General features: G+C 42.2%; 1 protein-coding gene across 3 annotated transcripts in view; it reads right to left on the reverse strand.

Moving 5' to 3' along the window:
• Positions 1-24,767, reverse strand: part of TBCEL (tubulin folding cofactor E like) — a 37,428-nt gene that overhangs the window by 7,779 nt on the left and 4,882 nt on the right. The window contains exons 1-8 of one of the 3 annotated variants that reach the window (XM_084611849.1): positions 24,675-24,743; positions 21,178-21,290; positions 16,693-16,842; positions 13,456-13,595; positions 10,965-11,146; positions 9,010-9,266; positions 4,973-5,099; positions 2,973-3,089 (exon numbers count right to left, since the gene is read on the reverse strand). In XM_084611849.1, coding sequence (XP_084467975.1) covers positions 2,973-3,089; positions 4,973-5,099; positions 9,010-9,266; positions 10,965-11,146; positions 13,456-13,595; positions 16,693-16,842; positions 21,178-21,181 — 977 coding nt within the window. In that variant the 5' untranslated portion in view covers positions 21,182-21,290; positions 24,675-24,743. Of the gene's footprint in view, positions 1-2,972; positions 3,090-4,972; positions 5,100-9,009; positions 9,267-10,964; positions 11,147-13,455; positions 13,596-16,692; positions 16,843-21,177; positions 21,291-24,004; positions 24,594-24,674; positions 24,744-24,767 lie in introns of those variants that run through there. The other 2 variants (XM_084611850.1, XM_084611851.1) reach the window with 2 other exon arrangements.

Consider the following 24,767-nt stretch of genomic DNA (forward strand, 5'->3'; position numbering starts at 1 on the left):
ACAGAGTGAGAGAGAGAGAATGTGCTTCTCCAGGAACCTGCTCTCTCTGCAGGGCATCTCTTGCTATTTAGGGTCGCCAGTTTTGGTTGGACGTATTCCTAGCGGTTTCGTCCCATGATGTAATCTTTAAAATTAAATCTTTAATTCATGGAGACTCCAGCACAATCCTGGAGGGTTGGCAACCTTAATATTTGCAGAAAAGTAAAGAGTTGGTTATGCAGAGAGCGTGGCAGACTCAGAAGGTCTGTGTGTATCTGAGATGCACCGAGCTCCTGCTGCAAGAGGGCTGCAGGTGAAAAGTGTGGATGAATAGGGGGACCAGTACAGTGGAGGAGGAGAATGAGGGGAAGTGAAAACACACACTGTGAACTTGCTGTGTATTACGAAACATTAGCCCATTTCCCCTCCTGGGGAAAAGGCAGAGAAATCTCACAGCCTGTTTCTTGTACCATAATCAGATTCTGCAGTAAAACAACTGTATTCCCCCAAGTCCATAAAGACTAACACATAGTACTCGTTTAGTACTTCGATACCAAGGTAATAGGCACCTCTGAGACTTACATAATCACCTTCCACAGCCTGACAGACACTGACTGCCAGAGAAGACAATCCTGAAGAAGTGAACCTGGCTAAAACAGTTTGATGTTCTATGTATGAACAGGTTTCAGAGTAGCAGCCGTGTTAGTCTGTATTCGCAAAAAGAAAAGGAGTACTTGTGGCACCTTAGAGACTAACCAATTTATTTGAGCATGAGCTTTCGTGAGCTACAGCTCACTTCATTGGATGCTGTAGCTCACGAAAGCTCATGCTCAAATAAATTTGTTAGTCTTTAAGGTGCCGAGCAAGTACTCCTTCTCTTTTTATGTATGAACAGTGGCCCAGACAAGCACGTAACTCATTAGAAATCCACCGATCAGAGGTGTCACTCAAGAAGCAGGCCTTAGTTTTAACACAAGCCACTGAAGGATTGCAAGTTCTACTATACATTTCACTCCTTTTCCAATTCATGCAGCATGTAGGCTGTGAATACTTACAATGCAACTGGGCTGATTTAAAGAGACAGAATACTATTTTCTTTACAGAGAGGTGTATCCTGTTATCTAGCCAAGAGAGATATTTCTGTTTGCAAGCTTTTCATGTACAGACATGTCCAGCTCAGCTGTTTTTGGCAGAATTTCCAGGATCCCTGTATGAGCAATGCAGACTGCATCCCTGCCAATTAATCAGCTACAGCTGCTCTTGATCTAACTAGGAACAGACTTTAAAGACAGGTTTGAGAGCAGATGCCAGACTTGGGGGCGGGAGGGGAGAGAGGTAAGAAAATTCACTTCAGAAACAAGGGACACCAGGTATGTGTCGGGGGAGGGGATGGGGGTACAATGGTCCTGGAAGTGAAACCTGAACTCAGCATTGGAGACACCTCAGCCATCTGTAGCATGGTCTGAAAAAGCACACAAGCTCTCTGGAGTGGAAAAACAGCCTTTAAAGCTGCACAAGTCTCTCAGAGAAGCTGTAGGGATCAAGGCATTCAGACAAAGAGCTCATTGATCAGGAAGATGGATGCAATGGTCTTTAAAGGCCAGCAACTGGAGGGGACACACATTTCTTTCATCTTCACGTTAAGTCTTACACAGATAGTGTAGAGAGATAGCAAGTTGCTCAGTAAAGCTTCCACCCTAAATCTAAATCCTCTCTACAGGAGTTAGATTAGTACTATTTCAGACTGTGACAGCATCCAGAGGACCCAACTAGAATCAGTTTCACTGTGCTAGGTGTGCACGAACACATAGGGGAACACAGTCCCTACCGCAAAGCTTACAATCTTCATAGAAGCTTGATGTATACTTGAGTCTAAACCCATTTCTCCTTCTCTCATTAATTTATCATTTCATTACACATAAGGCACCCATCACTGTAGTATTTAAACAGGGATCCCTTTCACTGAAGTCATTCAGAGGCTGCATGCAAGAAACTGTTTAGTTCTTTTAGTACCATCTCCTGCCCCTCCCAAAACACCCTCAGGGTCATTTGTGAATCGACCCTTCTGATGTAGTGATTGCATAGGTAGGTTAAGACTGCAGAACTGTTTTAAGGCAGTTTTGCCTGGTAGTTAAGTATGGGACCGACCGTCCGGATGCCTGGATTCTGTTCTCAGCTCTGCAACCAACTCCCTGTGTGACCCATTGTGTCACCTGAGTTCTCTGTACCTCAGTTTACTCATCTACTTCCTTATCTCAGAGAAGGGATTTGTGAGGCTTCATAGTCTATAAAATGCACTAGGTCTCTGGATACAATGCAAAGTACTAGGCGCAATGACTTGATGCTTGATCAAACCTTCCTCATTCCATTAAGAAGCAGTAAACACATATAGGTATCAAAGGCTACTGACCACACAGGTGCTATCAAAGTTCATTTGTTTATTGACATCAGCTAATGGAGCATATTTTTGGCAAAAAACCCACACAAACTTGTGTTCTGAGTTTTTAGAAGAGGGAAAGCTTTTATCCCTATGTACATTCTACCCAACAGAGGGCACGAGGATTAGCCATTTTGTTTTGGTACCAGAGAGAAGTATTAATACGGGCTTCAAGAGACTCCAGGATGCAGGGGAATTAGTGAGATGGCAGTGGGGGTTGCCTAGAAGAGGCAATGAGGATGATGGACAGAACAGTCGAACAGCCCTTGGAAGGGACAGTTTAAGGCTGGATCTGACACAGTAGTGAATCAGTAAGATATCAGACACACTCCACGGAGGAGTGTGGTGAGAAGATCAATTAATATGGACTGAGGGAGGAAAGGATGATAGGAGGGTAAGGAATTTTTTGGTGTTACAAGGCCCAGACCTGATTTCCAGTGTCATTTCTCAGCTGTAAGACACACTTTCAGCTGCACACTTTCGAACTGTCTAGTGAACATCATTCTCCTTTCCTGTGCACTGCGCTTTCTCTGAATTCCAGCTCTGAAGTTCGTACCTGAACGGGACTTCTTCTGGCGGGAAGTCCAGGTAATACCGAATGAAGAATCGCTCAGAGTCCTCTCGCTCCCCATCAGTAATGACACTCCCATTAAGCTTGATGATAGATGGCAATCTGCATGAATACACCGAGGAACACTGTTAATGAGGGTACGAAAATCTAGCCACGATGATTAGCAAGACTCTAGAGCCAACAGCAGCATGTGATTTTATCCTCAGGGCCGCATAGCTTCGATCTCAAAACCTTGCTCTCAAAGTACTATGCAGTGTCTTGGACAGTAATTAGAATTATGTATCATTTGACTACATTTTTATTTCTGTGCATACATAATAAATAGTTAGCACTTCTCTAGTGCCTACCCATCAGAGGATTTCAAATCATTTTTCAAACATTTGTTACTTACCTGAAAGTACATTCTTACTATACCCATTGTACTGATGGTAAAACTGAGGCATGGAGAACTTAAGTAGCTTACCCAAGCACTATGACTCAGTGGCAGAGCCAGGAATGCAATCCAGGAGTCCTGACCCCCAGGATTAAGCATTAGAGTCACCAGCCTAAATTTTCAAAAGTGACTAATGATTTTTGGGTGCCTCACTTGAGACACATGAAAGCAGCCTACCACCCACCCTTTGGTATCTCAAATTGGTCCCCCAGAAGCATTAGTTACTTCTCAAAATTCAAGCCACTGACTCCCACATCCAGTGGAGAAACTGCATGAGATTCACGTTCCTGCAATTAAGGTTCAGTTTGTGGTCTAATCAGGATATAAATTTCCTTTTAATAAAATAGTACAGTATGTTAATATGGGTCAGTGTATTGCAGGTATTAATTAGAGCTGATCAACACTTTCCTGGAAACTTTTCTTGGTTTTTTTGGACAATTTTTGAATTTTTTTTTTCATTTTGCTCAAAAATGTCCCATACAATTAAAAAAAATCAGTTATTGGAAATAAAAAAAAATTACAATTTTCTATTTCCCTCTCCCACCTTTTTAGATGAGGGGGTGATTGATTTTCAGTTTTTGGAATTTTTTGTTTTTCATCAAACAAATTGAAAACTTTGTTTCATCCAAAATATTCCATGGATATTTACACAGCGTTTTTCTACCAGCTGTAACAGGTACACAGTAATATGCGCTATTCTGCAGTATATTATTGGTTTATAGTAATATAGTATAGCATATATAATTGCACTTAGTTCACTCACACCAAAAGGGGTTGCTATACATTTTAACCCTTTGGGCACACCCAACCAAGAATCTTACCCACCTTCCTGAACAGCCAGGTATCCCACTCACTGGAAATGAGGGACCCCAGGAGGCGTAATCCCAGTTTTCATGACCTTGATGCTACCCTTTTATCACATACTAAATGTTCTATTTAAAACACGAGAGATTGGAAATGTGGAAACATTCTCAAAGCAATATTTACTGTACAAATAGAAAAGCAGTACAACAAATGTTTCCCCAATAGAGCGTCTAACTTGGAAATATCCAGTGATGCGGATTCTGTATCTGTTGAAACAAGTATTTAGAATTTGTAATGGACAAATAAGGCTGTATTATTCAGAGATTTCCTAAATCCTAAATAACCTAATTGTTTTGAGGGCCTGCTTCAAGACCCATTTTAAAGTCAATAGTCTTTGGACTAGTACCCATTCTTCCTGACAGACTAACGTCTATGATGGGAGCCTTCTATTTAGATTATTTCCACTTCCATGTCCCCTTCTCATCCTGCAGAAGTTCCACGTCCTTTCGCAGCTAACATTACATAAGAATGGCCATACTGGGTCAGAGCAAAGGTCCATCTAGCCCAGTATCCTGTCTTCCGACAGTAGCCAATGCCAGGTGCCCCAGAGGAAATGAGTAGAATAGGTAATCATCAAGTGCATCCATACCACATGAATCAGCAGTGCCCCTAACAAACACTTCACCTCATTTCCCACCCAAAATTGTGCAGTATGTTTTACTGAGCAGAGCAAACTGAAACACCAGACCTGGCTATTAACAGCTTCCTGCGCTCTTCGGTGGTGTAGGACTGCAGAAGAGGGATTCCAAGCAATCTCACTTCCTCAAGCTTGGGGAAAGAGTTTAGTTTGTCAATGTCTTCCCAGCAATGCAGACCTGCTTTAAGAAATGAGCTGTTTAAAGACACATACATATAGAGCATATACAATATATCAAAGGTCAGGTGTAGCCAATTTGTTCATTTTATCATCCATTTATCAGTGTGTTATTCCGCATACGAGTTGACCCTAACACTATTTCATGGATCTCAACAGGAGAATGACAATCTACGTTTATTTGACAAGTCAGTGCATTGCCGGTGAAATGCTAGAGACTGAATTCCTTTATTCATGGACATGAAGGAGCAGCATTAGCTCACCCATGCTGTCCTACCAGTCTGGAGGGACAATCTCTGAGGGGGAAGTTCAATCTCCATGGCCTATTCAGTCCCTGGCATCTTGGCTGAATGACAATTAGCATTACATATTATGGCTATTTCGATAAAAAGGACTCTGGTTAATACCGCTGAAGCCAGACTTGTGTCACTTCAGGGACCACCAAGCAGCCATCAAATGGTAAATTTTAGGGTCTACACCAAGCTAGGTCTGGATTTGAACTTGTGACCTGCAGGTATCCTATTCCCATGAGCTCTCTGCAAATCTGTGCTGGGTTCTGAGAATTGAAGCAAAGTTGTTAGGAAAGCTGGGGACCAGGTGACAATCTATTTGCTTGTGTGTTCAAGATTAACTCTGATGCTTATCTTTGCTTCCTTTTGCTGTGGCAGAAGATAGATGCTTCTTACATGCACGGTCTAGCTACTAAGTCTAACATACCAAGTATTACACGCTTCTATTAGAAATTGGTGGGACGTTTTCACCACTATAATAGATAAAAGGAAATCAGCATCTCTAAAAAATTAAAGCAAACCCAAGTCAGGTAATTAAGTAAAGGTCAGACACTTCTGTTGTTCCAGGGACTGCAGTGGTCTCAGAAGGTAAGTGATCATTCAGACCAGAATTGCAATTTCTTTGTGTAGCGGGGCATACTGAAGAGAGATATTTGTCCCCTTCTTCCATGTCAAGTGTAATATCCTTGTCAAGTCAACTTGCTATTAAAATACATTCCCTGGGTAATGAAGTCAGCCATGAGTGCATACCACACGCACAGGGATAGAAGTAACAGCTTGTGATACTGGCTCAAAACCCTTCCCGCTTCTACCTGTGGACCACTCAGCTGGTGGTGATAGCAGAAAATGATTGACAGGTAACTGGGTCATATTCATCTTCTAATTAAACTATTGCCAAGAACCTGGCCTTTGCAGGTCAGAATGCTACTGTGCCTGGGAGAAAGCGAACAGTTAGAGGCAATTGCATTTGAAAAGGAAACAGCTTATTTATACTGCTGGAGGTGTCCACTCTGAAGAAAATCTGCTTGAACTCCCATCATCCCACACTGAGATGTTCCATCACAACTCCTGTGAAAACCAATCACCTTCAAATCACTGGAGATCTCTGTTAAACCACAGCAGCCAGCAAGACAAGAAGCAGGTTTAAGCAGGACCAAGTTCATCAATATTTAATATGCAAAAGCCTCAGTAATATCAATAGGTAATAGCTGTTGCAGGGGCAGGAACAGCAGTATTAGACTGGGACAGGCAGAAACAAGGCTTAAAAAAAATGATTTAAAGTAGGCAGAGGAATGAGTAATAAACCCAGAAGTGTATGGTCTAATGCTTTAATTCACTTACATTAGGGTGTGAATAAAACCACATCACTATCAACTATTCATCCTCCAGAAAATTGAAAGACATGGGATCTTGCAGCAGTGGCCATAACTGTTATTTCACCAGTGAACCATGGCGACATTCTTTCAAACAGTAGTCTCAATTCAACTAACAAATTACCAAAGCTATCCAAAATACAGTGGTGCATTTCATCTATTTGACACCTTTTCACTCCATGTTATGCCTTTATTTAGATAGTTACTTTGACAACTCCAGCGGCTGTGGAGAAGATTTTAAATTATCAGTTTTCAAGAACCCTCCATACCCCAAGTTCCCCCCTCCACGTGTGATTTAATTCACAGTTATGTCCTCATTCAGCTTTCTGTTCAACCGGGGGCTCCTCAGATCATCAATGTACTGCATAGCATCCAACGGGGCTGAATGTCTGGTTCCACCCCAGCAAAACTGCCTCCCACAGGATGCTCCTCTCAATGACTCAGCATTTTTCAAGTCTGATTTAAAAGGTTTATTTTCCTGTAGTTAGCTGCAGTTTTACTAAATGGTGTCAGGTTTCAGCGTGGTAGCGGTGTTAGTCTGTATCAGCAAAAAGAACGAGGAGTACTTGTGGCACCTTAGATACTGCCTGAAGCTTATACTGGATAGCATGCTGATATCTGTGAAAGGGGCTTTATTAATGCTTCAGTCCCTCCATGGCTCTCTATAATAAACCAACAACAACTACAATAATGCATTAAGTGAATCTATACTAGAGTCTTTAACATGTGCATTGATTCTAATAAGTTAGGGAGAGGAAAAAGGCCCATGACTGCTGGTGATTATCAGGCAGCCAAACTGGAACAAAAACTCACCAGGAAATTCATGGCAGAGTTCTTGAGAATGAGCAGATCAAACAAACACTAGGAAAACCGCTACAATTGAACAGATTTTTTTTTACACAGCACTTTATTCCAAGGTTTTCCAAATTCAGCTAATGAAGCATGCACATCTGGGAGATGGAAGTCAAACAGCATTTAGCACCTGTGATCTGTCCCATAGCTACCCATCATTGGGGCTTGAAGGTACAAAGTGTGTTCACTGCTATGCCAGTTGCTTCTCCAGCCTCAGCTTTCGGATGAGAAAAGTATCTGGGGCATATTTGTAAGGAGGCCTATGCCAAAGCTTCTGGCACACCATCTTCCATACGTACAGCTAAAGAATCTAACATCTAAACACAGGAGATGGGGTTTGCTCTACTTGATTCCCTGTGCGTGCTCCAGTAATGCACATAAAAATGTGTGCGCCTGTAAGTGGACGCTGGGTCTAGAGGTTGATTAAACTGTAACCTAGCCTCAGAATGCAAACTGGCTCCTCAGTCACTGACATTCCAAACTACTCTGACTTATTCTTCCTGAAAACACGGTGGCTGGAGAGCACAGAATACCGGCCAACCTTTGGAATCCATAGCAAAGTTGTGTTTTTCATTGCTGCTATCAGTGGTTTGTCCTCATCAGGATGGTAGCTCAACTACTGTAGTGAATCTTGTGTACTTGGGTGTGAATGACAGCAGCAGGTAGACACTTTAGTCTGAACCATTGTTTAGAGAGCGAGAAAGCGCCAGAAGTGGCAGAAAAAGCCAAAAGAAACAGAAATGGGTAGGCAGATGTCTTGTTTATCATCTTCTCCTCACATGTTTCTCAAGTTATCAGATTGGAATCTGTTTGTGTGTTCTCAGATCAGCACCATTAGGAAACAGAGCTTCAATGTTATTCCTAAACCTTAAATCAGGGTCACATGTAGTGTGGTTTGCGGTTAGAGGGAGTATGACTTGTGTTAGACCTTTCTCTAGCCCAGTTAGTGACCTACGTCACTAGCCAGACAGCTTGTATTACAGACCTGCTTGGACTGCATTTATGAAGAGCTTTCCGACTTTGTTTAAAAGCTGGGGTAGACAAGACCAAAAACGACTGTCATTTCTGGCACTAGTATGTCCAATAAGTTTATGCTACCCAGAAGTCTAACAAGGATATTCTACTGTACAGGCTTGTGCTTTCCCCACCTTCTCTGATCTGCTTCACACACAAGTAGCCAGCAGGAAGCAATACTGATTGCAAACTGCTCATTTCTAGCAAAGATGTAGGATGCCACTAGCAAAATAACATACCTCTCCCCACCCTGTTAAAGCACAGGTTTCAATTTGCACCAAAATGAGAATATTACTCCTCCCCTCTGCCAAAGCCAAGGTTTAGATCAGGCATTATCATTTACACATGGAATATAAAGAACATGCTGCTTTCAGTACCTCACCTGATCTGTGCAAGCTGATGGATCGCAGGTTAGGGAACAGCCTTGCCAAAGAATCATTTGATTCTTCAATGGTTGTCAGGTGATTGTTGGCCAGGACAAGCGTGTCCAGTGATGGAAACATAATTCCGAGCTTTCGGATTTCAGTCCAGTCTTGAAGATTATTGTCAGTTATGTGGAGTAATTTGAGAGACTGACAGCAAACTGGAGAACAAGACACTGTTTCATAGTCGTTAAGGCACAGGAAGAGCTCCTCCAAGCTGCACACAGAAAGAAATATGCTCTTACTTGAAGGCTTCTTGTTAAATTGTAACGGTCTTACCTAGAGGCCCCTGTACACACAGTTTTCAAGAATTACTTAAACATGAAGGGCCCCAGCACTCTCTGAAACCTCAGTGTAGATAGGATTCCCTATAGCATCTTTCAGCTAGATGGCTACCAAAGTGCTTCAAACTCCGGAGTATATTTTCAGCCAGGCCTCTACTTAGACACCATTTGTGAGCATGCAGATTTGTGCATGTACTCCACTGGTACCCACTAAAAGTTCTGACAACTCTTTGGAATAGTTTCACAAGTAACCTTTAAACGGTCAACACATGCACATAAAGAAATGTTAAGAGTTTATGCCCAACAAAATCCATTGGCCAAGGCCAACCAATAGGTGTTGCAGGTGAAAACACCACGAGTGAAAGGGCTTGAACAAGCATGCTGTTTTTTAGCAATGTTTACACCTTGCACCAATTTGGGCATGGGTGGGCTCAACACTGCGCAAGTGGAGGCTGAAAACTCATTCACGTATATTAAATTTATGGACATTCCCATCACCAGAGTCATGGAGGTTGTAAAAGAGATTTAAAATGAACACCAGGAACATTAAAGACTGTACACACTATAACCCCGAGCTCCTGGCCAAAAGTCATCCACCACTCACGTGACTACTTTTAGGGTGAAAGGTGGTGTGCATTTGTCAGATGACAGCGATGCTACCTAACTGCTTTAAATAAGGCATGACAAAATAAATAATAATAATGGTGAATCCCTTTAACTGGGAAAAGACTCCGATAAGCAGCCTCCCATCCCAAATAAGAGGCCAACAAAAAAGGAAACCGACTAAAGACATTTAAAATGAAATATTGTACTGAATAAAGAAATTGGAATAAAAATAATGCTCAGTGGATTTTTTTTTATTTTAATATTTACCACCTTTCTGTATTAAGACTGGAACTTAGAATTTCACATCTGATTAAATCTTTCTCAGACTACGTTGGCAATGGCCGAACATGTCTCTATTAGACAGAATTTATGCTACCATTGTCCCATTTAAGCAGCAATCATTACTGTTCGCTATCAGTAGGTTAAATTGGTTTCCTGGGAACAAAGTGGCTGTCTCAATTAAGGGTGTACTGGTTAAGCAGAATACTGTAATAATAGATTTCTTTACAAATTTGCACGAAGAGGAATCTGGTATCCAATTGAAATTGAAAAGGCATTTCAGGGAGGCAGAGTGCCACTGTCAAGGTGGAAACTGGACAGGACCCTGAGATTAACACATGAAAAGCGTGATGAGATCTTTAATGACAATTGATCAGGACCTCAGATTTATGTCCCAGCCAATAGCCATTAGCACGGTGCATTGCATTCACTCAGTCATGGCTGAGTGGAAAAGAGTGTCACACGCTGCATCGTCAAGGCCGTAATCATTAATTCATGCCAGTATATAGATTTATTCAATGTGTGTATATGCACCTATGCAAAGCGCTATGCAAGTTCAGATATAGAAATGCAATAAAACATTCAGCTGGCCCAATGGCAAGAGTTAAACCCTTCCAAGTCCCAAAGAAACTAAATCCCATTCCTCTGCTCAGCCCACTCACCCCCACCCAGCAACCTTTCCTGCTCTGAGCTTTGTCTGCATGCAGTGGGCACTTCTCCTTCCATACCATGCTCCCCACGCTTACTCTGGTAGTTCCTGCAGTATTGTATGGACTGTTTCCCAGGAAGCTTTGCTGTTGTTTAGCACCAGTTTGCGAACACCAGCGAAAGATCCAGCACATGTTCTCTCTAAAACTGACAAATTCAGAGGGTTGGAACTCAGGTTTAGAAACTCCAAGTGAGGAACATTTGACACAATTTTACTGACCTAGTGGGGGAGAGAAAAAAAAAAAAACAAGAGAAAGAAGCGTATCAGGAGGTAATCAGACCTCATTCAATAATATTCCATCTTGTAGAAAGGGATCCTCCAGCAGGATTGTGAGCCAAAGAAATTATATATATATAAAAAAAAAAAAAAAAAAAAAAGCTTTTAGATAGCTATCTGTAATTCATACTTAAACTATTCACTGATCTCAATTGATTGGCTAATTGCACATTCACCTCAACAGTTCATTTAATTACACTCTGACGGTAGCTTGATAAGGGAAAGCATATCCCTTGGGAGAGATCAGAAAGTCCACCTGAATACCTGCCTAAGAAATAGCAAGTCACAGAAGCCAGCATCTTAGAAGGCTGCTGGACCTTTCTCTAGGCAGAGAGAAGCAAGAGCATGTCCCTCAAGTGTATGATTGTTACACAGATCAGTTGCTCAGTTTTTCCACTGTTCTCCACCAGGAAGAGACCACGTAATTTTGCCTAAAATAAAAGGCTGATAGAATTTCGTTGTACATGCACAATGGATTCCTTATTAGATTCCATTAATCTATGGCAGTACCAGCTTTCTTACTCACATGGTGCTGGAGTTGAAAGGTTATGAATTCAATCCAAACATACATGTAACAGTGCTTGGGGCTAGCTATTCCGTTGGCATGTATCAGGTGCGTATGTGCGTAGCTTGGAGTTAGGGTGAATGGTTAGAAAAAGGGGACAGCTGGGATATATGTATCGAGGGTGCAGAATATATTAAGGGGCATGTGATTGGGTGCGAAGAAGGGCGTGATGCAAATGACTTGGGGGAACTGTAGCAGAGGAGCAGGCTGTATAAATGGGAAAACAGGCATAGGGAGCACCATCTGGGGGAGATGGTGAATGGATGTACATGTCTTTCAACTGATTAAGGCCTTTAGAACATGTTTCACAACTAAAATGAGCACAACCACAAATAAGCACTCAAACAGACCAGAGTGATAGAAACTAAGTTACCAACTGGTGGACTTTCAGGGGTCAACATAAAATGAGCTGCTGGTGCTCTCACTCCTGTTCCTAGTGAACGCCACCACAAGATCATCATCACAGCTAGCACAAACGAACTCTTAAATTGGCAGTCGCCATAGACTCTGAACAAGCCCCATGGAAACTGAACTCCTATCCTAACGCACAGAAAGGGCCCCTCCAGGTAAGCACTGAGCAAAAAGCAGCACGGGAAAGCCTATGCTGTCCCTGGCCTAGCAGATCTGTTCTGTGGTCAGAAGACTTACATCAATACTATATCCACTTGTGATTAGGAACTAATTTAAGATATTTTTTTTTAAAAGTAAGGTTAGGTTTCAGTTCAGCTTTTTTCATGTCGATTTCCAGTAATGAACAGTGGGATAAAAGAGCGTGAGCCGGTGAGGACACAAGACAGTTTAATGTACTCTAATTATTCTACTACTACTATATTGCATTTATGTCGTGCATTTCATCCAAGCACCTCGAAGCCCTTTACAAGCATTAATTAATTAATTAAACCTCACAAGACCCCTGTAAGGTAGACGAGTATTATTAATCCTGTTTTGAAGAGGAGAAATCTGAAGCACAGAGAGGATTTCTAACTTTCCCAAATCATACAGGATCAGTGGCATAACTGGGAATAGGACTCAGGAGTCTCAGCTGCCAGTCCTTTGCTCAAACCCTCTTGATTGCACTCCTTCTGTTAGTGATCCATATTCCTCATTCACCTTTTGGTGCATGGAATGATGGTTCCAATGCTTTGCACTGAAGGAAAGTATATTTCTCACCTGCAGGACGAGTTCAGAAAGTACTAAGGAAAGCGAGTTAAATGCCTGAGGGCTGGTCTATGGTATGAAGTCAGGTCGGCTGAACTACATCACTCAAGGCTATGAAAAATGTCATGCCCTGTGGGATGTAATTATGCTGACGTAAGCCCCAACACAAACACTGCTAGGTTGATGGAAGAATTTTTCTGTTAACCTAGCTACTGCCTCTCAGAGACGTGGATTTACTATATTGACAGAATAACCCCTCCTATTGCTGAAGTAAGTGTCTACACTACAGCTGTGCCGCTGTAGCATTTCGAATGTAGACATACCCTGAATGTGGCATAGTGATCAAGTTTATTTACTTTGACAGCTACAGAGCAACAAACATGATCTTCAAATGTGAACTACAACACTCTATAATGGACACATTTACCTACTTTGAAATAACTGAGAAGATCCCAATCTAGCAATATAAATACAGCGAGAGCAGCAGTTATTGCTGCTATTTAGCAAGGCACAGTCATAATTGCTTTACCTCATGCCAGTTGTCAAGTTTGTTGTCAGAGAGATCCAGCTCAGACACATGAGCACAGAAGGCAGCAATTTCATTCTCCTCTCCCGCGCAGGTTATTCCACAGCTGTTCAACACCAACACACTTGGAAGGTTGAGGCGATCTGAAATGGGGGAGGAACAAGATGCTGTCCAGTCAGCCTCATATTTTCCCAGCTATAGAAGATCATCCTTTAGTCTCATCAAAGAACACAAACAAGTAAGAAATCCAGCAAAAGGAAAGGATTAATCAATAATTTAGTAGTTATATAATGATTTACATTTGCCAAGCAAGTCAGGTTAAAGTCATACATTTTAAAACAGATAAGTGTATTACCAATTCCATTTTAGATGGCTAAAATGGGGAAAAATTATAAGAATGTGAAGTAATTTCATGATTTATGCTGTTTGCATTCTCTCTCACCTATCTCAACGAAAACACATGGGTCAGTTCCATTTTAGTTTACAGTCAGTTTCTAATCAATTTTACTTTTAGCACAAGGCTGCAAAATTTCAGTGGCAAATGTGGCAAAAGAATGTTCGTTTAAAAAACTGCCTCCACTGAATTTTTTACAAAACAAATCAAGTGCTTGTATTGATCTTAGGTTTTATAAAAGCTTGGTTGACGTATACCATTACACAACTGAACCTGGGCTTAAATTTGACCTGAGAGAGTCCCTTTGCTTAATAGAACTTCACTGTGATGCAGCTATTATGCTTATTTTATCAACAGGGAAACAGACACAAAAAAAGTTAATAGCCTCATTTTCTTAGGTGATGAGTACCCAAACATCCCATTGCAGTTAATTGTAATTGTAGGTTCCTAGCACTTCAGGAAACTAAGGCCATGAGTGACTTTCCCTAAGACACAAAGGTCAGAAGCAGAGCCAGGAACAGAAACTGACTTCCAGTTCTGTGTTATGACTACTACATTATGCTGCCTCTCATGGTGGAATTTCCACTGCCAAGAATTCTCTCCAAAAATGTTTGGTTTATAACAAGAAGCTATTTCAACAGGGAAAGTCAGCATGTGGATAAATCGTACCATATTATACACGTGTCAAGCACAATATAATTTTTTTCTTACCAACTCTGGTAAAGCACTTTGAGATCTTCTGATCATACGCACAACATAAGAGATTGTCTTCATAAAACTCTCTTTCCCCTAATCCCTTTTCCCTCCTGTATTTTAAAGTTACTGGACAAGAGAAGAACTGTAAGAGTAGGGGATTATTGGAAGTCAATTTGAGATTTGAAGTTACCTAGCTCATAGATAGTAAATTATATTAAACTACACAGCTGTAATTATCGTATTATTTGTAATTTATTTTTAAGTTATGTCAGGGGTGCCTAGACCATATGGATAGGGACCCTCTTGCTAGCTTCTGTAGCAATCTATATAAATAAGAGGGCACACTGAAAATTTTGTTAAGGTGATTCTCTACTGAGATTAACTTTGAGTGACATATGGTACATTTTGTCCTTGACTGAATTTTCTGACTTTTGTTCTCTGCTGTCAAACCCAGTTATCGTCATTTTCACCCAGTGAATTTCCTCGTTTTTTCCTCCTTTGGGGCTGCTTATGATACAAACCAACCTAATGGGAATTTAAACTACAGTCACAACTAGAGATGGGCAAGAGCTTAACAAATGAACGATGGCTCTGGTTTGCTAAATCCCAAACCATAAATTGTCTGAATAAAAAGTGAACCAAATCCAAATACCTCAGAGCGTGGGGAAAGATTAGATAAAAGGTTGCAAAGTCGATCCAGTTCCAGCTAAAGCCTTTGGAAATAGGGATTTTTATTTTATAGATTCTAGGAAGTTCAGGTGTGTGTGTTCGTAATAGCATGCCTATACCAGAGGACATGCATCTCTGGATCGGCCACAAGGCAGTAAGGATATTGGGTAAGGAGAAAGGGGCATTTCTTTCGGGTGTTCGTGCAATATGTCTTAGTAGCCCTAGTGTCTGCATCCAACAGGCATCCCAAAGTAAATAGGAAAGCGACCTAACATAGCATAAAAGACTGAAGTCATTGCGATTCTGCTGGACCAAGGACCCAAACCTGTGATGTGCTAAACTCCCTCAAAAGCTATAGACTTCAAATCAGAGCTGAAGGCACTCTGCATGTTACTGGATTGGGCCCAGAAAATACAGAACAGCTGTGCTGGGTGGAATCCAGAGAAATTTTAAATGTTTAAGACACCTGTGCCAAATACACATTGCTGCAGCCACTGAAAAATTGCTGAAATGGGGACAAGCTGGGCAGAGTTTACGTCCCTGGATCTCAGTGCTGTATAGGGCTTTACTTTATTGGCAGGAGAACCTTGGGCCAGGATTCTTTCAAACTGACAGTAGAGTAGGGTGGGGAGAGTCAAACTAATTTTTCAGCAACTATCCCCTTGCCAGTAATTAAGAGCTCTGAGCAACTAAAATGAGCAGAAGTTCACATTTCACAGATGAGGAAATGGAGGTGAAGTAATAGTCCCAAAGTCAGAGAGGACGCGGAGGAGGACTGGGGACTACAAAGCAAGAGTTCTTGGCTCCCAGTTTCGTGCCTAGAAACCTGCCCCAGCACCTTTGATCCAAACCTGTAAGCCTGTTCAATTTCAAGTGGCTGCTGTGGACAATGCCAGGCTAGCAGCGTGCGTCTATATGGTGCCCTGATCCTAACTGGGGACTATGGGCCCTACTGTAGTATACATATTAAACAGTGATACAAGCCATACAGCAACACAAGTGTGATTATTTGGTTTTGTAATTCAGTAGGATTCTTCCTCCTGGATGAGTGGAAAGTTTGGTTCTCAACCAGGAGTCTGGGGCACCCTGGGGGGCCGTAAGCAGGTTTCAGGGGGTCTGCCACGCATGGCCAGCGTTAGACTCGCTAGAGCTCAGGGCAGAAAGCTAAAGCCCTGCCACACGGGACTTCAGCCTGGGGCACTGAGCCCCATCACTCGGCGCTGAAGACAAAGGAACTTAGCTTTGCGGCGCCCCCTTTGGTGTGGGGCCCCGGGCAATTGCCCTGCTTGATTCCCCCTAATGCTGGCCCTAGCTTTTATATACAGAAAAACAGTTGTCATGGTACAGCTGGGCCAGGGAGCTTTCATAGCATGTGGGGGGGGGGGGGGGCGCAGAAAGGAAAAGGTTGAGAACCCCGAGCTATGGGATGAAATGATCCTGCCCTCAAGCCCTTGTATGCAAAGCTCCAGTAGGAACCCTACCTTTCATAGGTGATCCCTGTGGCGTTGCTGGGACATGCACCCCCATTCCAGGACCTCGACGATATGGGAAGTTCTCGGGGCTGTATTTCTCACAAAGAACTTGCATGAAACTCCTTCCGCTGGGCTGATCCATGTTCCCTTCTTGGAATTCTACAGTTAATGCAGAAAACATCAGACAATATACACAATCCACTGCTAATCAGCTCATCTCCAGAAGGCAGCAGTGAATCTTATGCTACACTTCCTTAAGTAACGGACAATTTTTTAAAAAGCTAAGGACAGCTTGGCAGTAAACAGAGTATACCACCATATATTTTACTCTTCCACCCACAAGCACCCTGAAATACTACCAGGTACTTCCTCAAGACAGTGACCCACAGCAGAAATGGGCTGCTTACTGATCTTATCAGTAACTGTGAACGCTTCCTAGACTCCCTGGACCAACAGGTTTGAATCCTGACAGAGTCAACTCAGCCCTTCATCACCTCAAAGGGGATAACACTGAGTTCCACGAAGTTTACTGTGCAGGGATGTTTTAAACAAGACCATAAAAATTAAAATCCTGCCTGCTCTGCATGGACATTTACGATCCCATGGAACTTAATTTAAAGATTCATCTCAGAGTCGTTGGCTAAAATCCCCAACCCCAAAGTTATGCAGCATGCTGTCTGACATGCTCCACCCCAGAAGTGGCTGCATTTCAGTGATGCCATGTGCATATAGTTCGTAAAAATCATTGGGATGTGTCAGAATGAATGGCGCTATGTAAATATTATAATCATTAGTACACATAAGATAGTTGTTACACACCCAGAGAAACAACACATTGCTATTATTTAAGCACACAAGACACAGTAGTTAGAATTCCAGAGGGATTAATACAACTATACCCACGACAAACCTATAAAATCCTAAATTACAACTGAGCTGCCATTGTCATCATAACAATATCTTGCACCTACATAGCTCATTTCCCCACAGGATTGCAGAGTACTTTACAAACATTAATGAATCCTCATGATGCTCTTGTAAGGCAAGTAAGTGTTATCTCCATTTTGCAGAAGGGGAAGCTAAGGCAGAGAGGTGTGTGACTTGCTCACAGTCACAGGACTCTGGCATAGCTTAGATCAGAACTGCAGGGTACAGGTTCTAACTCAAACTATTTATCTTAGGTTTGTCTAGGGAGCCCATCATCATAGACAACAGTGCCTCATTCACAGCAAGTTTTAGGGTGAAAAAGATCAGCCTTGTTCAGCTGACCATTTCCAAAGGTGTTAAACTGGGACTGCTACCCAGGCATGGAGAAAGGATGGAAAGATACAGGCTTTTGATGAGGATGTTAAGACTGTGCCATGAATCAATAGCACAAACACATGAACAAATTGCTTGGCCAGCCATAAAAAAAAAAAATCTTGCCAGCTCAATTTTGCAGGTCCCTAATGTATTTCGAAGATGCATCTCACTTGGGTACTTTTGCACCACATGAAGCGAGGTAACATGGAAATTACAAAGCAGAGGCTCTTTTATATGCCAAATCAAAGGGCTTTGTGTATTGTGGTTTGCTGACCTTTACAAAATAGTATCAAATGTCGGCTGGCAGTTACTCAGTGCCTAGATACTGTGGTGACTGCCATTCTACATGTGCCCCAGAAAGAAGTTAGCTCATCTGTCCTAATTTCCTACCCAGAGGTAGGAACATTTCATAATATTTATGATAAAAAGAAATAGTGTTTCATCAAGTCAAGCGAACTGCACAGCACAAGGGCTTAATACAGCCCCTGCATCCTAAAATGTAGCCTGCAAGGTACCTGGGTTGAGGAGAAATCCAGAAAGACTAGTGATTTTAACAGCCCAGGGCACAAGTCTACAGTGACTTAGCGCTTTGAAGATGTTGAACAATACAGAAGTGCTAAGGATTATTTTCCTCTCTAAATCTCTGAGGACATCCTGTTTGTTTCAGGACTTTGTCTTTTTAAAAGAAACACTGCCATCCCATCCTTTCAAAGAGTCTGTAAATGCTTCGCATAACGGCATGCAGGGTGAGGAAAAAGCTGAGCAACTGCAAGTTTTCACTGCGGCTAAACTTAACCAAAAAACAATTAGCCAGCTGTTTCAATTGCTGAAGAAGGCAAATCAAACCAAGAATATGGCACTGCCTAAAGTCAACTTGATACATCAAGTCAAGACACTGATCTAGCATTTAGAGCACTGGAACAGAACTCAGGAGATCTGGGTTCTATCCTGGCTCTGCCTCTGGAAGAACTTGGGCAAGTCACTTCACCTTCCTGTGCCTCAGTTTCCCTAATTGTAAAAAAAAATGGAGAAATGATAATGAGCTCCTTTGTAAAGCATTTTCAGATCTATTAATGAAAAACAATAAAGGACTAGGTGTTATTATTATGTTTGCAGGACCAGGGCTATAAAGTTCCCCCGAAAAAAAAATCCTATCGTACAAAAGCTGCCTAAAATTATGCTCCTAAATTCCATGAAATGCAGTCGAACAAGCATAAATGAGGTCAAAATTGGGCCACTGGTGTCTGAGTTTTCCAAGGAAGGTATAAATAATGAAATATTTTCTATTACCAACAGAAAGGTCAACTCAAGCTTGTACATTTCTCTTCATCAATCTGACGGCTCCAAGAATCTGCCTTCCCTCTACCTAACCAGAAGACTGTGTTCATGTCCCCTCCCTGCAGCAATTAACTCTTCCTTAGATCCACTATAGGTGGAAACGGATGGCAGATTATGAAAGGAAGAGGAAAACATCTGCTGCATAGATTTCCCTCTGCTGTTAATGATCTGCTTGGAGACCGTGACTTTGCTTTTTCTTGGATGATTTATCTCTGGTCACAAGCTGTTGAAGTACCTCTATCACAAAGGAATTAAATATCATAAGCAGTGAGATGACCTAAACCTACCACCAACATTCTATAAAAGATAAGTTATGCTTGGTAGGTAGGGATTCAGAAGCCCTGTGCTACACAGAATCATAGAACTGAAAGGGACCTCCAGAGGTCATCTAGTCCAATCCCCTGCACTCAAGGCAGGACTAAGTATTATCTAGACTATCCTTGACAGGCGTTTGTCCAATGTGCTCTTAAAAATCCCCAGTGATAGAGATTCCACCACTTCCCTAGGCAATTTATTCCAGTGCTTAACCACTCTGACAGGAAGTTTTTCCTAATGTCCAACCTAAACCGCCCTTGCTGCAATTTAAGCCCATTGCTTCTTGTCCTATCCTCAGAAGTTAAGAAGAATTTTTCTCCCTCCTCCTTGTAACAAACTTTTATGTACTTGAAAACTTATGTTCCCTCTCAAGTCTTCTCTTCTCCAGACTAAACAAACCCAATTTTTTCAATCTTCCCTCATGTGTCATGTTTTCTAGACCTTTCATCATTTTTGTTGCTCTTCTCTGGGCTTTCTCCAATTTGTGCACATCTTTCCTGAAATGTGGCGCCCAGAACTGGACACAATACTCCAGCTGTGGCCTAATCAGCGTGGAGTAGAGTGGAAGAGTTACTTCTCGTGTCTTGCTTACAATACTCCTGCTAATACATCCCAGAATGATCTTTGCTTTTTTTGCAACAGCGTTACGCTGTTGACTCACATATAGCTTGTGATCCACTATGACTCCCAGATTCCTTTCCACAGTACTCCTTCCTAGGCAGTCATTTCCCATTTGTATGTGTGCAACTGATTGTTTGTTCCTAAGTGGAGTACTTTGCATTTGTCCTTATTGAATTTCATCCTATTTACTTCAGACCATTTCTCCAGTTTGTCCAGATCATTTTGAATTTTAATCCTATCCTCCAAAGCACTTGCAACCCTTCCCAGCTTGGTATCGTCCGCAAACTTTATAAGTGTACTCTCTATGTCATTATCTAAATCACTGATGAAGATATGGAACAGAACCAGACCCAGAACCGAACCCTGAGGGACCCCACTCGTTATGCCCTTCCAGCATATTATCAGCATAACTGATAATACTCTCTGGGAATGATTTTCCAACATAGTACAACACAACACAACATATAATGGGAATGAAAGTATCTTCTGCTGAAATTCCATGTGTGTGAACATCAAAGCCGCCATGGCATTTTTGTAAGAGTTTGCCATTTTATCCTAAGCCCCTTTTTCTTTTAAGTACTCTATCGTCACATGGGGCTGATCACCCATTTGGCGCACACTCCTTCCCCCGAGGCAGCTTCATTTGAATGATGCAATGTGTAGCGTTTGTGAATGGCAACACTCAAGGAAGGGTCCCTCTCTCATAAAAAAATACATTTCATGTTGAAATGCACAATATGCTGCAGGGATGATACTTGCTAACGATCAAGGCTTTGGGCTGAAATGCCCTGATCTTAACATACAGCTGTAGCTCAGACACACAGAAAAGACAGATATTTGCTTCCAAACATGCACTCAGACCTTCTATGTTGGAACTTTTAAAATTTTAAAGTTTTTAAACAAAAGAAACTCACTCACCCATAAAGCGCTCTCTCCTTTACTTGGCTTTTTAGTCAACTCCACCGCTGTTCGTGCACTGAGCTAACATCGGTTGGTAAATTCCACATGAGAAAGACACCTCAATACAAACACTGGAAAAGAAAATGTCAGAAATAATTTAAAAAATATTTCATATTGAATTTTTAGCTTAGCAAACCAATTTTGTCTCCAGAGGACAGCAAGCTTAGGGTCTGAGTAACTTTCCCAATTCCCTTCCTGAACAGTTAACACTAGTCATAATTATTCTAGATGCATTTTGCTTTTCCAAAGCTGCATCACTGTTCTACCATGCAAGTATGCATCAATATGGCAAAATATTCAGGGTTAATAATAAAGGGTTAACAGAAAATGCAAGAACAGCATATGGTATTTCAAAGCATGTCTCACACATACAATGGCACAATATGATAATTTGCACTGTGAGCATTTTTACACAGCTGATTAAAGGGGCGTCAACTAGTTAAAAAAAATTCTTAATTTTGGATCTAAGTGTTAATGTGGAAATAACTACAAAACCTACTCTGGAAAGGTACCCATGATATTTTAAAAATGTCAATGAAAAGTGTTTTTCTGGATTTAAACCTTTCTCTAAAGTGTTGTGAATTCAACCAACTATATGCTAAGTGTAAGAGAACCAGAAAGTGAAACTGACTAGTAACCGGACTGAAACTGACTCATCCCAGCCAATGAAATATAAAAGAGACAAACCAAGGGAAGCAAAATGTATATCAGAATTTTATGCTTTCATTTCCAGCGATCTAAGGCACAGAGAGGTCAACTTTAATGAAGTTCCAATAGCAGCAAGACTCCACCAGAGCAGAGCCAAACCAGTCTTTCACCTAAACAATAATGCATTTTGACATGCACAGGGACATAAAAAATACTGTTTTTTAAAGGGATGAATGCAACAGAACATGCTCTTTGCTTAATGAAGTTAGGATGTGCATCTCCCATGAAATACTGGCGAAAGTTATTTTTCAAGACCTTTAAAATATTGCATAAACAATAACTCCTACTCACTGTTATGAGGGTTTTCTTAGGAGTTGCTAAGACACATCTGAACACTGAACCATCTATCTGAAATGGTTAATACTACTGGGAGAAAGAAAAGAACCATGTGACAGATGCTAGTCATAACACTTAACATGCTTCTGGAAGGGACTCAGACACTATGGTGAGGGACTGGGAACAAGAACCTGAGTAGAATAATGCTTCCGTGGTTAACAGAAAACCATAAACCCCCATGCCGTACCAACTGGACAAGATATTCCTCACTTCCTGTCCTAGACTGTTGTATAGTGTTGCTCTGTGCTGTGAAACAGATGCCTAGTTCCACCCTAGATGTGCTTGCATTTCAGTGTGGGGAAAAGGGTACTGAAAGGTTTCTTTAGTTAAATGTTATAAAGTATATTGAAATCTTTGGAGGGAGGGAGTAACAAGCAAGTTGTTCAAACCTAGAGAACAAAAACACGATAATAGCAGCCAACATGGATTTGTCAAGAACAAATCATGTCAAGCCAATGTAATTTCCTCTTTTGCCTGTGTAACCAGCCTAGTGGATAGGGGGAAAGCAGTAGAGGGGATATATATATATATATATATGTACTTCAGTAAGGCTCTTGGTGCAGTCCCACATGAAATTCTTAGAAGTAACCTAGGGAAATATGGTCTAGACGAAATTAGTATAAGGTGGGTGATAAATGGTTGAAAGACCGAGTAGCTATCACAGTTCACTGTAAAACTGGCAAGTTATATCAAGTGGGGCCCTTCAGAGATCTGTCCTGTCTGGCACTATTTAATTCTTTCATGAGCAATTTGGATGAAGAAGTGGAGAGTATGTTTATAAAGCTTGCAGATGACACCAAGGTGGGAGGATTTGCAAGCACTTTCTAAGACAAGATTAAAATTCAAATTTATTTTGATAAACTGGAGAATTGGTCTGAAATCAGTAAGATGATATTCAGTAATGACAAATGCAAAGTACTACACTTCAGATGGAAAACTCAAATGCACAAAGATAAAATATCGTAGGAAATAACAGCAGTATGACAGAAGAAGATCCAGCGGTTATATTGGATCACAAATTGAATGAGAGTCTACAGTGTGATGCTGTTGTGGGGGGAAAAGGCAAATGTCATTCTGAGATGTATTAACAAAAGTATCATAATTAAGACACAGCAGGTAACTGTTCCACTCTAATCAGTGCTGGTGAGGCCCCAGTTGGAGTACCATGTCCAGTTTGGTGCTTTAAGGAAGATGTGGACAAATTGGAGAGTGTGCAGAAGAGCACAACGAAAGTGATAAGAGGTTTAGAAACATGACCCATGAGGAAAAGTTGAAAGAAATGGGAATGTGTAGTTTAACTGAAAGCTGAGTTTTCAAATACATAAAAGGTTGTTATAAAGAGAATGGTGATCACTTTTTCCTCTGTGTCCACCGAGGGTAGAACAAGTAGTCACCTTAGTTTGCAGCAAAGGAGATGTAGGTTGGATATTAAGATAAACTATTGTTATACTTAAAAAGCTTGTTGCTGAAAGAGGTTACCAAGGGAAGTGGTGGAATTCACACCCTTTTGGGGGTTTTATGAACTAGTTAGACAAACACCTGTCAGGGATGGCCCAGATATACTTAATCCTGCCTCAGTGAAGGGGGTGCAGGAAAGGGACTAGATAACCTTTCGAGGTTCCTTCCTGTCCTACGTTTCTGATTCTAAGGTGGGAGAAGTGCAGATGATTACAGCACATATTAGGTACAGCCAAAACCAGTAAGAAGTTAGTACATAGCGGAGTTTAACTGAACCTTATACCTTTTTTTTTTTTTTAAATCACACGCATCACTTTTTCTCCTCCATGATGTAGTGAAAATAAGCCAATATCTAGGACATTCATGCACTTGACTAGTGATGCTCAGCCTCCGGGGGGGGGGGGGGGGATCAAAGATGCATCTAAATGAAACTGGCTTATATCTGAACTCTCCAGGTGCAACCGGGCATTAAAGGCTAGTTCCACAGACGGTCCGAAGAAAAGCCTTCCCTCTGTTTCTCTCACCAATCACCCAGGCCCCTCGGGCCCGGCCTTCACCAGAGTCAGGAATCGCCCGAAGAGCTGAGGGATCCAGAGTCACTCCGCATTCCCCCCACCCCATCAGGGCCACCGCACCCAGGGTGCAGCAAGCACTCAGCCCGCCTGAGGACCGGGGGGCAGCGACCCCTCTCCCCCAGGGTTGTGCAGCCAGTGCCCTTCCCCCCACCTCTCAGGAGCCCAGGGGACACCCGGGGCGCAGTGCCCTGGGCCAGGGCAGAGCAGCCCCCGCCCGCTGCGAGGAGGCCCTGGACGGCTCGGCCACTCAGAGCCCCAGCGCCAGGGGCGCCCGGCGGGACCCTGAGAGGGCCCCCCCCATTCCTGCCCCCCCCGCCCCGGGGGGTGGGGGTTGGGACGCGCAGGCCCCGGCTTCCCGCCCTCGCCCCCAGCTCTCACCCGGCCCCGCTCTTCCCCCGCCCTGACGCCGCGTCCTGCACTGAGGCCTGACCCGGAAACAGCTTCTCGGCAACCAAACATCACGTGAGGGCC

The sequence above is a fragment of the Lepidochelys olivacea genome (genome assembly GCF_965140295.1).
Source record: "Lepidochelys olivacea isolate rLepOli2 genome assembly, chromosome: 22".
NCBI classification, from domain to species: domain Eukaryota; kingdom Metazoa; phylum Chordata; order Testudines; family Cheloniidae; genus Lepidochelys; species Lepidochelys olivacea.